The sequence below is a fragment of the Canis lupus genome, chromosome X (assembly GCF_011100685.1).
Source record: "Canis lupus familiaris isolate Mischka breed German Shepherd chromosome X, alternate assembly UU_Cfam_GSD_1.0, whole genome shotgun sequence".
NCBI classification, from domain to species: Eukaryota; Metazoa; Chordata; class Mammalia; order Carnivora; family Canidae; genus Canis; species Canis lupus.
In genome coordinates, this window is record NC_049260.1 from 77740889 (window position 1) to 77757028 (window position 16140).

Below are 16140 nucleotides of genomic sequence, written 5' to 3' on the forward strand. Positions count from 1 at the left end.
AACAGAAAATGAAACAATTTTCAGTTAAAAGCAGAAAAAGAAGATGGAGCCCTTAGAGAAGGGAGTATCCCTAAGGAGGTGGGGACAAGGGGAGGAGAAGGGGAGGAGGAGAGGAGGAGGAAAGCAGGCCTGTCTCTTTAAGGGGGTTGGCTGTCAATCAGAAAGCCCTTTTCATTGCAGGAGAAGAGGACAAAGATACTCAGAGAGAAAAAGTAGAGGACCGAAGAAGGAGACTGGAGAGACCAGGATCCTTCCAGCTGAACAAAGTCAGCAGCAAAGCAGACTAGCCAGCTGGCTACAATTGGAGTCAGAGTTCCAAAGACATGGGTGAGTTTCAAAGACTTTAGCATGGAAGATTCAAGCAGGCACAGAAATTTGCAAGAGAATTTCCAACTCTAGGGCTTGGGGTTTCCAATGGTTTCAATGAGTTGTGTTTTTGGCACTTGTTTTATTTAATTCTTTAGCACTCAATTAGGTTAACCCTTTCTCTGCTGTACTGAGAATGTAGCTTTATTGCCAAAGAACTCCAGCAGCACGTGGAGAGTACCATAGGTCCTTGGAGAGAGTGCCCAGAGGGTTGGATGTGGTCATGTGTCCTCCTACCCCCTCACTTCTACCTTCTCTTTTCCCCTGTTCTCAGGCCCTAGTAATGGCTGGGTCAGCTGACAACCCTGGTTCTTCTGGAGACAAATGAGTGTTGGCTAGCCCTCAGATGTATAAAATAACTGCTTGCTTGATAAAAAATTTGGACCCTGTTTAGCATCAGAAGGAAATTGGGGAATTGGGCAAGATGGAACTCAGGCTTGGCTATGGGTGAGAAGGCCAATCTCAGGTCCAGGAAATGAAAATAAAGGCCTCAGTGGCTTTACCATGGGGAGTCAATATGGGTAGCATATGTGTACGTGCATGCAAACGCACACATACATATATGGGTGACCATATCTAGCAAAAATCACAGACTTAGCCTTTCAAAGGACATGATTCAGACTCTAAATTCCTCCTATGACAAGGAAGCTGCTGGGACATTAGCACTCTTACCGACTTGGTTGAGTACTGAAGGCTTCTCCAGGTTCTATGAACAAAGACAGAAGCTATAAGGTCTGGTCTTTGGTAGCGTCTACTTAGAGTAAGATATACAGAGCACAAGGATCTTTGTCCACACAGGATGCCATGGAGACATGTAGACAACACTCACATTTGGCAAAAGAATAGCAGCTTGAATGCATCCTAAATGAAGTGAGAATTAATTGTCCTGTGTATTCACCATCATATGTAGTACCCAGAAGACTCCAGCAACATCCATGGAAAAAGGTTTTTGATTATATTAAGCTGGTGTCAGCCTTTAGATTGTTTCATCCTGAGGGAGATCTTTGAATCATGTGTTTTGCATGGAAAATTAAGAGAGGAGGGCACTGGATTAGAATCAACACAACCAGGTTCAAATCCCAGATCTGCCACTTATGAACTTCATGACCTTGGGTAGGTCACAGTGAATTATCACTTTATCATATGGAAAATGGGGATAAAAATAGTTGCTTTGTCTACTTTCAGGGTTGTAAAAATCAAGTAATAATGATGTGGATGTAAAAATGGGAAAACTCTATAACAATTTTAGATAATGATAATACCAATCATTATACAATAACACATGTATAAGCTGACTCTTAATCTTTCCAAAGTGGTTTGGGCTTTCTTTGTGTATATTTTGTGCACTTGGGTAAAAATCATTTGACCGAGTGTAGCCAGGTGAGAGGTGAATGTTAGAGGAACTAAGTTCCTACGCTTGGTGACATCAGGAACCCTATGTAATGTCAGGGCAGCTGATTAAGTAGATTGTGAATTTAAAAAAATGGAGAGGGAGTAGAGAACGATGCTGAATATTACTTCCTCAGGGGATGAGAGCTGTGAGGAAAAGGCAGGAACAAATGAGGTGACCACAGGGACAGTTCCCTGTTATGGAGGCTGGATGATTGTTTCCAGGGGAATCTCCAAGGGAGATTGCCACAGATAAGGGCACAGTTGAGATTGTATATTGGATCCCAGATTTTGGAGGTGGACAATCTTTGGGCCAGGTGCACATGAGAGTGTAGTCATTGAGTTTTCAATTATTTGGTAACAAAGTATCTTAAGTACTTTGTAAATAATAGAACATATCTAACAAGGAGTGCACTCCAAACATGGAGCACATGGCTGTTTAACGATTGTAGTAGACAAATTATATCATGGAATCTGGGATTGGAAGGAACTTTATTTATTTATTTATTTTTTAAATTTTTATTTATTTATGATAGTCACGGGGGGGGGGGGCAGAGACACAGGCAGAGGGAGAAGCAGGCTCCATGCACCGGAAGCCTGATGTGGGATTCGATCCCGGGTCTCCAGGACCGCGCCCTGGGCCAAAGGCAGGCGCCAAACCGCTGCGCCACCCAGGGATCCCTGGAAGGAACTTTAGAAGCTGCCTCAGCCAACTCTCAAGGCAAAATTCTTTTCTATAGCAGCCAATTAAATGTTCCTATGGCCTCTCCTTAATCACCCCCAGAAACAGAGAGCTCACTACCTCAACCACATAGAATCCTGTAGGATGGGAAGCAGAGAGGAACACTGAATTCAGTATTGTCTATATAAAAGGTTTATGGGGGAAATGATAATTCATTAAACCTTGTCCTGACTTGGGAAGGGGATGTTCCAAATGAGCCTTTGGGATAACAATGGAACTGAAAAAGAGTTAAAGAGCAGTATCTGATTATTCTCTGCTCAGTAACACAATGCCATTACTGAACAGCAAAACATTGGATCCTGCAAGCCTGTTGTCTGAGAACAGTGGCTGTTACCCTGGTAACCAGACTGTGATGCTTCCCTCTAAAGGTGGCTATTTGCTGAGCAGTGTAGTTTTGTCTGGTACAGACTAAGTGAGGGTAGCCCAGAAAAGAAAGAAGTGTGGATACAAAGCAGGGGTCCAGTTTTACAAAATTTTGGCAGACTAACTGAATCCCACCAGGATGGCAAGAATGCCACAAGAATGCCAAGAGCAGAAAATGCCACAAGAATACCAGATCCAAAACAGCATACTCACTCTTCCTACAGACAATGACTAAAATGATATTGACAGCCTTCCCCACCCCATTCCCCACCTTGGCTCTGCAGAGCCAGAGAAACTCTTAGAGAGCCAGGCAGACTGAAATGCTTGCTCTGCTTAGAGGAGCTTTTGCCCTGGCTCTGGGCTATGAAACCTGGAAGTTTACTCAAGAGCTTGATTACTAGAACTACTCTATCAAAACTATGTGAGTAGTAATAAGGTCTAAGAACCCCTGAGAGATGGGTGGGAAGGGACATATAGTGTTTAAATCCATCAAAGCACTGGCACCCAGCCAGTGGCATCTTTTCCCCTCGTTGCCTTTTTTTGTGTTATCTTGAAGCCCTGAAAACCATCCCCAGGGTGTAGTTTTTGGTCTTTAAAGAAAGCAACTGTAGAAATGCCCTCCTTGCCTACAGAACTTCAGATCTAGAGAAGATCAAGTCAGGGCAGTGGCACGATCAGATAAGGTCACGTCAGCATGGAAGGGAAACAGAGTAGATTTTCCTTTCTTTCCCATTGTTAGGGCCTCCCGAGTGCCAAACTTACCTCAAACACTCTGCAAGTACTGATTAATTAATTCCTCCTTGGTTATTTGAAAATGGTCCTAAGAGTGATCTCTCAGCTCTGTATTTGCCTCTGAGCTCTCTGCTAGGCAGAGCTCTGGAAAAGAATCAGTGACATCCCAAGGAAGAGAACAAGGTTTCCCAGATCAGCTTCACACTGCAAACAAGGAGAGAGAAGGAAATGGTAAGAGAGTGACCTAAGGAAGAAGGTATAGAAAATGTTGTCTTTTAGCTTATTGTCAGGTGCTTCTCTTTTACCTCTGCATAATTGGGCAAGATGAAGACAATATGTCAGGGATAGAGTTTAATAATCAAGGTTCTATTCAAACCTCTCAATGTTTGGGTATATATTGGCATCTGTGTGTGTGTGTGTGTGTGTGTGTGTGTGTGTGTGTTTGGGGTGAAGTGGGGAGTATAGGAAACAAGTTGGCCCAAATGCTGTTGTTATAGTAATAATAATATCAGTACAACGAATAGGCTGAGATTCCTTTTCATTTAAATTTATCCATAGGACTTGACTATCCATCAGGCTTGGATTCCCATGTCCTAGTGGCTCTAGGGCCCCTTTCCACCACTTGAATGTGGTATAAGTGCTGATTTCACATAGAGAGGACAATATTACAGGCAGGGCTTTGTCTGACCAGAATAAGGCCAGAAGCAAAAGTCTTTGTCTCTGGTACCTCCTGATGATTGTTGTTTTACTCCTAGAACCCACCCACTGATCCCCATCTATCCCCAGTACCAGTCACGGTTGCTTTAGCATCTTGGCCCTGTCAACTGGTATAGGCCCCAATCAAGGAGGCCTCTGTTCATGGAGTGAGGTTAAGGGGTGGATTCTGGGAGGAGGGTAAGACTGTAGTGCAGATTAGAGACTTAGGGAGATGGGGCCAGTTTTTCACTCAATGAGCCTGCCTGTTGTTTAGCTCTATTGTATAAGGTTCTTCTATCTCATCCTTTGTCAGCTGGATTCAAGGGACAGGCTGGGAATTGTGCAAGGCACAATTAGTCTCTTTCTACCATCTCTTTCGATGAAAGCCCTTCCTCTCCTCCCTTTGATAAGTTCCCAGATTCACACTGAATTTCCATCATGGAGCTGGTCCTTAAGGCATTCCCAGGGCATGGGAAAGGAGGGAGGGCTTGGGAGCTCTTGGCTCCTGCTTAAAGAGACAGCATCAGGATCAACATAGTGCCTTGGATGGACAGGGATCTGGATAAGACTAACAATGGTCCTGTTGATCTTTGTCAGATTTCTGTGAAGAGCATTGGTCAGAAGGGCTTGAAGTTCTATCACAAATTGATTAGACTCATTTTGGAAGTGTGCAGATGAATCTAGCCAACACTGAGTATTATTGTCAGGTGCTTCTCTTTTACCTCTGCATAATTGGGCAAGATGAAGACAATATGTCAGGGATAGAGTTTAATAATTATTTAATAATAATAATAATAATAATAATAATAATAAACCCCTTTGCTTGCTTTTGCCCACAGGACTTGGTCATATATATATTTTTTGGTCATATACATTTTAACATAAGTTATAGGTAGCTTTGGTTGGTCTTTGATTCACAGACATAAGTTTGTTCTCCCCAACAAGACTGAAAGGTCATTGAAGAAAGGAATTTGGCATTATAATTCCCTTTTGTTTCTCATAGTGCCCAGCTTACTACAAATATGCTTAATAATTGTACTGAGTCAGGGGCACCTGGGTGGCTCAGTGGTTGAGCATCTGCCTTTGGCTCAGATCGTGATCCCAGGGTCCTGGGATTGAGTCCCACATTGGGTTCCCCACAAGGAGCCTGCTTCTCCCTCGGCCTATGTCTCTGCCTCTCTCTCTGTGTCACTCATGAATAAATAAATAAAATCTCAAAAAAATAATTGCACTGAATCCACATCAAAATAAATGAAAGGAAAACACTGGAAAGGGTTATTATTTTTCTCTATGACCTCTCATCCAAGTCAGGCAGTTTAATCCAATTGAATTGCATTGGGTAATATTATTACTATGTAGTTCTTTTATGCCAACTCTACCATGTGACTGTTGTATTTAGCCTGGAAATGTGAGCATGTCTCTTGAAAGAGCCAAAGAAGTCCACTATTCCTCACAGCCTTCCTGAATCAAACCAATACCCTTTCAACCATGAAGGGTGCTGAAATGGAGAGTTTGTATCTTTAAGCTATGGTTCACACATTCTCAAGGACATTTCTTGGGCTGTGAAAAATCAAAGTGGGCCCAATGGACTTTTCTCAGAATGTTTGAATTGTCAACTACTTTGATGAAGACACTGTTTTTTATAAATTTATTTTTTATTGGTGTTCAATTTGCCAACATATAGAATAACACCAAGACACTTTTTTTTTCATGTTCTGAGGTTTTCCCAGTTGGAATCCAAAAGTTGATTTTTTTGCTTAGTCAGACTGACAGATTCTTCACTTCTGCTGAATTTAAATACCCCCCAGAACCAACATTTCATTTATGAAGAGATATACATGTAATGTGTATACTGATATTGAACTATGTAGAGCTCCAGAATGATTTATCCGGGGCCATTTATTTTCAACTCCATGTTAAAGACTCATTAAAACCTATGTCTTTCTTGTCCCTTGCTTTGAGTGGCAGTGCAACAGAAAGGGGTGCTAAATTATTTGAGGTCTAAGAAAATAGAGTAAACATGCATGTAAAAAGAAAACATATCAGTTGATAATCCAGAGTTGCTTCCAAGGCTTAGCCCTTTATCACCCAGTAAGGACACTACATATGACACTCTCTAGTTATTTGGATGATGATCAAGGGATCAGATACACTAAAGAGGATTTTTCCTTATCTTTACAACCCTGGAGAGGACACCAGCTAAAACTTATAGTGGAATTCCCTGTTTGGCTAGCAAGAGTTCAAGTTCCTTCATCCCTGATCACACCTGAGCCATTTAGCTCTTCCCAGGGTGAAAAAGCTGGGGTAAGTGGCACAGGACGGTCACTTGCTAGGATGGATGGCTGTCCTTACTCTGGGCTAAATAAACAGTTCTGCCATTGTTCCCTGGGTCTGACCCCCTCCCCACCCCCAGGCCTGCAGGCCCCTGCAGAATACCAATGAGGCTCCTGGGATCTCAGGGAAAAACAAGGCTTCTTTGTGCAGCGGAGCTATGGAGGTCTCTGACCAAGCCCTGACCCTGTGCTGGGGAGAGAAGGAACAGAGGGGTCACTGACCTTCTCCTCCCCCCACCCTCAGGCTTCAGAAACCTTCTTTACTAGAAGACTTTAAGAGTTTGGGGGTAGGGAAAAGTTGGATAGACAGAGTAGGAAAATGGCAGCACTGTTTATTTCCAAGCTCCTTTTAACTTACAGGATGCATCTCATATCTTAACCTGTGAGAAAGAGGAAGATCAATTTCTGGAATGTTTCCTGAGAACAATAATCAATTTCAACTGCTGTGTTTTTCCTTCTAGTATATACATGTGTGCATGTACACATTTGCATGCTTGCATGTATGCACATGCATACACACATACACACACACTATGCACTGTGGACCAGCTCTGATGAAGCACCCTTACTAAGCACTAGTGCAAAGTTCATACTAAGTAAACTCTGCCTCCACTACAGCAGCATAGCTACAAACGGATTACTTTCCATAGAGGGCAAATTATCTGACAACAGTTCTTCAGTTCTTGGAAAAGGATGAAAATTCAGTTCTGCTGCAAATATTAGCTATTTACTCTGCTTGCCTTGAGCTTCTGAACCCCATGTCTGGTGTCACATACCAGAATCCTTGAGGAAGAGGCTCTTTGAGGACCAAAGAAGGGCTTGTCATTTTAGGGGATGATGGGTAATAGAATTCAGTCATTCTGTGACTCTGAAAACAGTGATGAATGCTTCTACCTCAACTTTTCCTTCGTAGAGATACTCTGGCCCTTCAAGATCTGTTCATATTGCATCAGCCACACAAATCAACAGATGTTTAAGCACACAGGGCTAAAAAGAAACTGTACTGGTATTAAGAGGGTCAGGCAAAGGACTCCCCTAGTCTTTGCTACTGTGGTATGGACAAGTGAGCTTTGGATAAAAACTCAAACCTAGGGATCCCTGGATGGCGCAGCGGTTTGGCGCCTGCCTTTGGCCCAGGGCGCGATCCTGGAGACCCAGGATCGAATCCCACGTCGGGCTCCCTGGTGCATGGAGCCTGCTTCTCCCTCTGCCTGTGTGTCTGCCTCTCTCTCTCTCTCTCTCTGTGACTATCGTAAAAAAAAAAAAAACTCAAACCTAGAAATTAGTACAGTTTGCTTTCTTTTTATAAAGAGTTCCAACATGCTTTTCCAAAAGCAACTTCTCAATAGCCAAACTGTGGAAGGAGCCTCGGTGTCCATCGAAAGATGAATGGATAAAAAAGATGTGGTTTATGTATACAATGGAATATTCCTCAGCCATTAGAAACGACAAATACCCACCATTTGGTTCGATGTGGATGGAACTGGAGGGTATTATGCTGAGTGAAATAAGTCAATCGGAGAAGGACAAACATTATATGGTCTCATTCATTTGGGGAATATAAATAATAGTGAAAGGGAATATAAGGGAAGGGAGAAGAAATGGGTAGGAAATATCAGAAAGGGAGACAGAACATGAAGACTCCTAACTCTGAGAAAAGAACTAGGTGGTGGAAGGGGAGGTGGGCAGGGGGTGGGGGTGACTGGGTGATGGGCACTGAGGTGGGCACTTGACGGGATGAGCACTGGGTTATTCTGTATGTTGACAAATTGAACACAAAAAAAAATTTATAAAAAATAAACAAAAGGAACTTCTCAGCACATCAGCTGTATATGTGCATATAATTAATATATACATATTATATATAAAAATATTTCACATATATGATACATGAATTGATGAATAAAATCAGTTAGCACACACACACATTTACACACAATATATATGCATATATATTTGGGATCTGGCCAAGTGGACTGAGGAAGCCACCCTTTCCTCATCTAGTCAGCCATCTACTTGACATTTGTTAAGTTTTGCTCCATGTGGCACTTACGGCATGAGGCTGGTACTTGGGGCACAGCTGTTCTTAGAATCTATGAGTTCTTGTGTGCCTTTCCTGTTTCTCAGAGGCACTGGCATGGGGCCTGGGATAACAGGTCTTGATATCTCAGAGACCCTTAGCACTTTGAGACACCTGTGTTCCCAGGCTCTGGTGTGTTTTTGTCATGCCAGAAAGATGTTTCATGCTTTGCTGACTTTGTATAGAGTCTTTCTGTATCTGTTTTGACAGAACTCCAGTGAAAACCCATGGGTGCAGACATTGGCCAAGCTGCAATATAGGGGCACAAATCAGCCATACAAAGTGTTAAAAAATCATTAAGCTTGCATTTTTATTACTGTGAATAATAGTCACCCTCCCATTACCATCTCCTGCTGTCTACCAGTTTCCTCCTTCACTTTGGACTGCTCTCCATATAATATTCTGCATGAAAAAGAAGCAAGCATTCCATGCAACAAATATACACAATGTTCAGGAATACCCAGGAGCATGCAATTTTCAAAGTTTCCCCCACCTGGAGTGCTCTCCAAGGCTCAAATCCTGTCTGACAATACCAGTATCTCTATCCTGCATCCATCCCTTTGTGGAATTTTTATTGCATTTAACCTCTGTAACCACTTATTTGTCTGCCTGAAATCATTAGTTAAAAATATTAGGTCTACCTAGCTCATTCTTCTCAGTAAACAAAAGATTCACATAAGGCAGTCTATGTCTTTTATGTTTTCATGTCTCTCATCATACCTAGCACAATGCTGGGCATATAGTAAATACTCCATAAGAGCTGATAAATGACTAAAACAAATCAGAATGATAAGAAAGGAGAGGATGATTGCATCATCTCCCTAGCTTGTTACTTTGATGACTGATTTAAAAAAAAAAAACATACATTCTGGGAATTAAAAGTAAGGACTTATTTTTAAGAATGGAACAAAGTAATGGTTTTTGGATCAATCTCACATTCCAGAAGCCTAAAGTTGGAGACTCTCCTGCTTTGGGACTCAGGGGTGACTACTCCATCTGTGCACATGAGCACAGGGCTTGATTGGTTCCACAGAGAGGTATGAGTGGCATGAGCTAATAATGGAACATCCCTGACTTTTTCTCTTCTTCTTCCCCAGGCTTGTTAGAGTGCTGTGCAAGATGTCTTGTAGGGGCCCCCTTTGCTTCCTTGGTGGCCACTGGATTATGTTTCTTTGGGGTGGCACTGTTCTGTGGCTGTGGACATGAAGCATTAACTGGTACAGAAAAGCTAATTGAGACCTATTTCTCCAAAAACTACCAGGACTATGAGTATCTCATCAATGTGTAAGTACCTGTTATCCTACCCCTATCCTATCCTCTCTTTTTCTCTCTCCCTGAAGACATATAGAATTCATTAGTACCTTAGTGATTAGCAGGGGATTAAATGTGGAGCCAGACAGGATTCTTGAGTCTCCCCTCTGTTTGCAGATTTCACTTATGCCCCATCTGAGGTCCTGAATGAGGGGAAAGTGCCAAAATCAGAAAGGGGAGATCTATCTGCCTGCCAGCCCACTTCTCACTGCCTGCCTCCCACTACACTTACTTAGTACCACATGTTCTAACTTCTGCCCATAGGGTAACATTGACTGAGTTGGAGCCTCTGCAGTGATAGGTATGGAGAATTCAAGGAAGGTACAATGACTAGACAGATTGGGGCTGCTGCTCTTGGTTTGACATACCATTTGAGTCTGCTCAGACTCCATACTGAGACTTTTGTGTTCCTAGCACATTAGGCCCCTATTCCTTCATTCCTCTTCCTCCTGGTGTAGCTTCTTTCTTCTTTCTTCTCTGAGGGAACATCTCTGAGGGGTCAGGCCAAGGAGAATAGGACCTCAGTTCTTTAGGTCACAGGGTAAGCAAGGAGCGGAGGAACCTAGCGATTCCTCTAAAGAATCCCTAGCCTCATTTGGGTGCTCACTCAAGTGTCCACCTTACTTATGCAGGAAGGGAACTGTCCTCAATTAGTATGATTTCCTGATATCTTTTGTTTATCTGTTAATGCAGGATCCATGCCTTCCAGTATGTCATCTATGGAACTGCCTCTTTCTTCTTCCTTTATGGGGCCCTCCTGCTGGCTGAGGGCTTCTACACCACCGGTGCAGTCAGGCAGATCTTTGGCGACTACAAGACCACCATCTGCGGCAAGGGCCTGAGCGCAACGGTAACAGGGGGCCAGAAGGGGAGGGGTTCCAGAGGCCAACATCAAGCTCATTCTTTGGAGCGGGTGTGTCATTGTTTGGGAAAATGGCTAGGACATCCCGACAAGGTGATCATCCTCAGGATTTTGTGGCAATAACAAGGGGTGGGGGACAATTGGGCGTGAGTCTGTGGCCTCATCCCCACCCAAGGCTGGGTCCTCTCTAGGGGCCTGGCTTTTGAGTGAGGAAGTGATGGCTACAGCCGAACGAGAAGGTCAGGAAGAACGTGGTGCCCAGCTGGCTTAGCCTCACCTTTCAAAAGTTCCCTAGAAAATTTCATCTCAAAAAATTAAAAGCATAAGTTTTGTGAACACTTCATAAAATCAGACTATTTCTAAGCCATCTGTTGGTATTCCTTTACTTTCCTCTTAGCAAGGACCACAACAAAATTAGATTTGACCACCTAAGAGCCTAAATGCTACTCATGGGATTGAAATGCAGGCACCTGATCTGAGAGGGAGGGTAGATCATGGAGATTAAGTAATTCCACTCCAAGGTGGAATTCACAATATTCTGGGATTCTGCACTGTTGGAGGTCCCAGAGGAAACTAGCATGGATCTACATATTTAATGCTTCATCTTTGTCTGAGGGTTATCCATGCTTCTGGTGAGGCATACATTGCTTTTCAGTCTCTAGAGTTAAGATCTTCTGGGGATTGAATATCTGTGGGTTATGGTGATATTTTTTGTGGCCAGCAGTTGGCTTAGAATGGTTTTGGGATCTGAAATTTAAACCTCCTATTGGCTTTGCTCAGTGACTGTCCCCTATGCCAAGGAACATTTTCTAAGCTCAGCTTAAGGCAAGAAATGGCACGACTTTCTTTCAAGATCTGTTTTGATTTCTTTACATCTTATCTGCCCAAAACAAAATCTCCTGAAGCCTCTCTAACCCAGGGATCCTCCTCACTCCAACCCCCACCCATTCCCCCCACCCTCCATCACACTTGGGGCCAGTTTTCTAGTAGATACTGCCAATGACATTTGGCAGTGGTGTCCTAATTACTAATTTCATTTGGTGGAGATCCCTGGAACCTGGTTTCATATCTGGCACACACCACTCCAGGATCTCCCAGTTTGTGTTTCAATGTCTACAGGCCAATGCTGATTTCTAACCACTCCATGTCAATTGTTTTAGTTTGTGGGCATCACCTATGCCTTGACCATTGTGTGGCTCCTGGTGTTTGCCTGCTCTGCTGTGCCTGTGTACATTTACTTCAATACCTGGACCACCTGCCAGTCAATTGCCTTCCCCAGCAAGACTTCTGCCAGTATAGGCAGTCTCTGTGCTGATGCCAGAATGTATGGTGAGTTAGGGTATTGGGGCCTTACCTTCCCTACCTCCTATGAAAGCACTATATATTTGTTTCTTAGGATGACAAGGGTGATAACTATAGAGAAAAATATTATGGATGCCTGGATCTTACTTTGTTAATCCCTCCCCACTGAAATTGGAGAGATTTCTTCCCTTGGTATGGAACTTCTCTTGGAAGTGGTAGGAGTTTTCTTGGCTGTCCACACTGCTCTAGCCTGGTTGAGAAGCAGTACATTTCAATAACAAACACAAGATTACACAACTGTTCAGTTCCTCCTCCTCCTCCTCCTCCTCCTCTTCCTCCTCTTCCTCCTCCTCCTCTTGCTTCTTCTTTGCAAATCTTTATAAAAGAGGATCCCGATTGTTAGTAGGATCCCACTTTTCAGCCAAGATGATTAAAGATGGAAGAAGGGCTCTCAAAGAAAATCTCCATGGAGCCCACAACTTCTTGAAGCTCACCCTGGTAAACTTGTATGTCTTACTCAGGTGTTCTCCCATGGAATGCTTTCCCAGGCAAAGTGTGTGGCTCCAACCTTCTGTCCATCTGCAAAACAGCTGAGGTGAGTGGGTCATTTGAGTTCTTCTACAATGGAATGGCTAGTACCATACAAATTCCTACCCATGGCCTTTAATTTTAAAAATCAGAGTTGGTTTTTTATGTGTTTTTATTTTTTGCTGGATTTTGAGCATAGATGTTAAAACATCTATTTTCCCTGGAGCTGCATAGAAATCCTTCCATTCCAAGACTTCCTTCCTTAAAGGGGAAATTTGTAGGTTTAGGTAAAGAAAGAGCTTAATGACAAAATCCCCTAAATGAAAAAAATTATTCTTTTAGTTAAAAACCTCATCAAGAAAATGATTTGTGTGTAGAGACACTCATAGGTTTTACAAAACATTTTCAGTTTGGAATCTCTCCATCTCTAATGAGAAGCAAAACAAAAAGTACTCTTGAAAGAGGAAAATACTATATTGGGAATGGATGTCATGTACACATGAGGCAGGGGAATAAGAGTAATCCTGAGGAAGAAGGCAGTAACTTTAAACATTTAAAACTTTAAACTGTGACTTTAAATTTGGAGATCCTGGGTACAACCATAGGGAACCAGTTGATTAGAAATATTTTATGAGTGCTTTATGAGTAGCCTGTGTTCTGGGTGCTATGGGGCTAGGTGCTGTAACATACAGGAGCAGGAGGCCTACACTCAGGGAAGTGACAGTTTAAAGAGGCAGAATTAACACACAGAAAGATATCAACACATTGAGAAAGCTGCATGCATGATCTATAGCAGAGCATATTTTTGCAGTTGCAAGAAACTCTTCTCCCTTTTGCATTTTTTTACAGTTCCAAATGACGTTCCACCTGTTTATTGCTGCATTCGTGGGGGCTGCAGCCACACTGGTTTCCCTGGTGAGTTGTCTCAATGATCTTGGCAAATAAATGGTCCTGGGATAGCTTGGGTACAGCTATGCTCAAAAGCAAAAAGAAAGATTCCTAACCTTGCAGTGCTGGAGAGAAGCACCTGGGAAGAGACAACAAAATGTAGACTGTGAACTGCTACTTTGGGTTGGCAAGGCAGAAAAACTTCAGGAATTAGACAGTAACAAGAAAAGTAGTGTGAGAAAAGAGAAGGTGAGAGATTAATAGTCAGACATGAGAATACTTAGCATTTGCAGAGCATCTAATATTGCCAAGTGCTTTGCAGTCATACATTGCAGTTAATTCTCAACACATCCTGGCCAGATGAGTGACAGGAACAACGAAACATGACTAAATGTGATTTGCCAAAGCCTGGAATTCTATATGCTATCAATATGAATCCACCTTGAGCACTCTCCAGGGGATTTACTTACTCTCCTAGAACACTAGGAGGACCTTCTAGCATTATTAGAATTGTTATCACTACACGTGATGCTATGCTCCAGGTCCTGCTGACCTTGTTACAGTGCAGTCAGTGGGGGGTACATTCATTGTTCAGATTAAAGACCTAGGGCACTGAAGGGTGAAGGAATTTATCTTTAGTCATTAAATCAGTAGTGATAAGGATGAGCTCGCAGAACTCATGGCCCCTACTGCTGAGGCATTTATACAAACTTGAACTGTTCTTCATTCAGTAAAATAAATTGATGCATTCAGCAGAGAGGGCTGTGATGCACATTGTGGCTGTGTGTATGCAGCAAGCAGCTTGTGGATAACTCAGGTCACTCAGACATGTGGATAGGATGATGGCAGAGCCCATGCATTGATCACTTTCCTGAGAAAACCCAGTGCCAGGCTTAGCATGAGTGTGGAATAAATCCTTGTCAGGTTGATTCTCTGGGTCTGAGACATTAGAAGGAAATGTCTCAGAGAGGACTTCTAGTCAAATATGTACGGTGAAAACCTGGAACATGTTGCATTTTGCAGATCAGGGGTTTTACCTTTAACTGATTTTATTTCTACCCTTCCTCATTCCCAAAAGCTTTGGAGGAGGGAGAGCTTTCTTTTCTACTCTCACTCATATTTCTCTTCTGTTTCTACAGCTCACCTTCATGATTGCTGCCACTTACAACTTTGCCGTCCTTAAACTCATGGGCCGAGGCACCAAGTTCTGATCTCCTGTAGAAATGTCCCTTTCTCTAATAGCGAGGCTCTAACCACACAGCCTACAATGCTGCGTCTCCCATGTTAACTCTTTGCCTTTGCCACTGATTGGCCCTCTTCTTACTTGACGAGTGTAACAAGAAAGGAGAGTCTTGTGGTGATTAATGTCTCTCTGTGGACTCTCCCCTCTTACATACCTCTTTTAGTCATTTTGCTTCACAGCTGGTTCCTGCTAGAAATGGGAAATGCTTCAGATGGTGACTCCCCAGCTGCAAGTCACAAAGGAATGGAGGCTCTAATTCAATTTTCAAGCATCTCCTGAGGACCAGGAAGTGTTTTCTCCTCAAAGGGCACTTCCACTGATGGAAACAAAGTGGAAAGAAAGATGCTCAGGTAGAGAGAAGGGATGTATCTGGTCCCCTTGACATCTGTTGGGGCCAAATATATACTCCTTAGTGTACAAAACAGAGAACCTACTCCTTTTTCCCTATTACCACTGAAGATAGAAGAAGAAAAAAAAGAATGCTAACAAAACAATAAGAGCATTTGCCCAAATCTACCTACTGCAGCTGGGAGAAGGGGGTCAAAGCAAGGATCTTTCACACATAGAAAGAGAGCACTGACCCTGATGGTGATGGACTATTTAAGCCCTAACTCAGCCTACTTTATAGCATAAGGGACCATAGTGTCTGTGTAGACCAAGGGGGCAGCTGGCCTTACACCTTATTAAAGAAGAGAAGCAGGGTATTGTCAGCATCTTCTCACTCCCTTCTCCTTGATAACAGCTACCATGACAACCCTGTGGTTTCCAAGGAGCTTAGAATGGAGAGAAATTAGCTCATATGAAAAAAAGACTGGCCTAAGGAACAGCAGTTGTTAGTTGCTAATGGTGTAAACTGACCCAGCCCTCTGGTAGACACAGGATAGATAACTCTTTGGATAGCATGTCTTTTTTCTGTTAATTAGTTGTATACTCTGGCCTCTGTCATATCTTCACAATGGTGCTCTTTTCATGGGGTATTAGCCATTCAGTTACAGAAGATGATTTGAAGATCTTGATTTGTTTCAGAATGATGCATATTTCACATTTTCCAGTTTGGTTATCACTTGTTTGGGGTTGTACCAGAAGGGTCTAGAGAATGATTCTTTGATTATGATTCTCTAACAAAGGAATATTGAACGTTAAACATTGCAAATAACATTTAAAATTGGCTAGTTCCATACATCTACTAGATTTTCTCCAAATTATTCTGCTCTTTGAAGAAACAGAATTGATGAATTTGAACCTCAATTGGAATAACCTATTTGATTGATCTTTTTAAGCTAGTGGGGGGGGGGTGATTTTATT

At 42.6% G+C, this 16140-nt stretch overlaps 1 protein-coding gene across 1 annotated transcript; it reads left to right on the top strand.

The window, feature by feature from the left end:
• The first annotated feature begins 218 nt into the window (after positions 1-218).
• PLP1 (proteolipid protein 1) lies at positions 219-15035 on the top strand. Its single transcript, NM_001013834.2, is given in 7 exon segments — positions 219-327; positions 9799-9985; positions 10706-10967; positions 12035-12203; positions 12698-12771; positions 13554-13619; positions 14732-15035. Coding segments are annotated over 7 exon segments (834 nt in total). The 5' UTR covers positions 219-323; the 3' UTR covers positions 14804-15035.
• The last annotated feature ends 1105 nt before the right edge of the window (positions 15036-16140 follow it).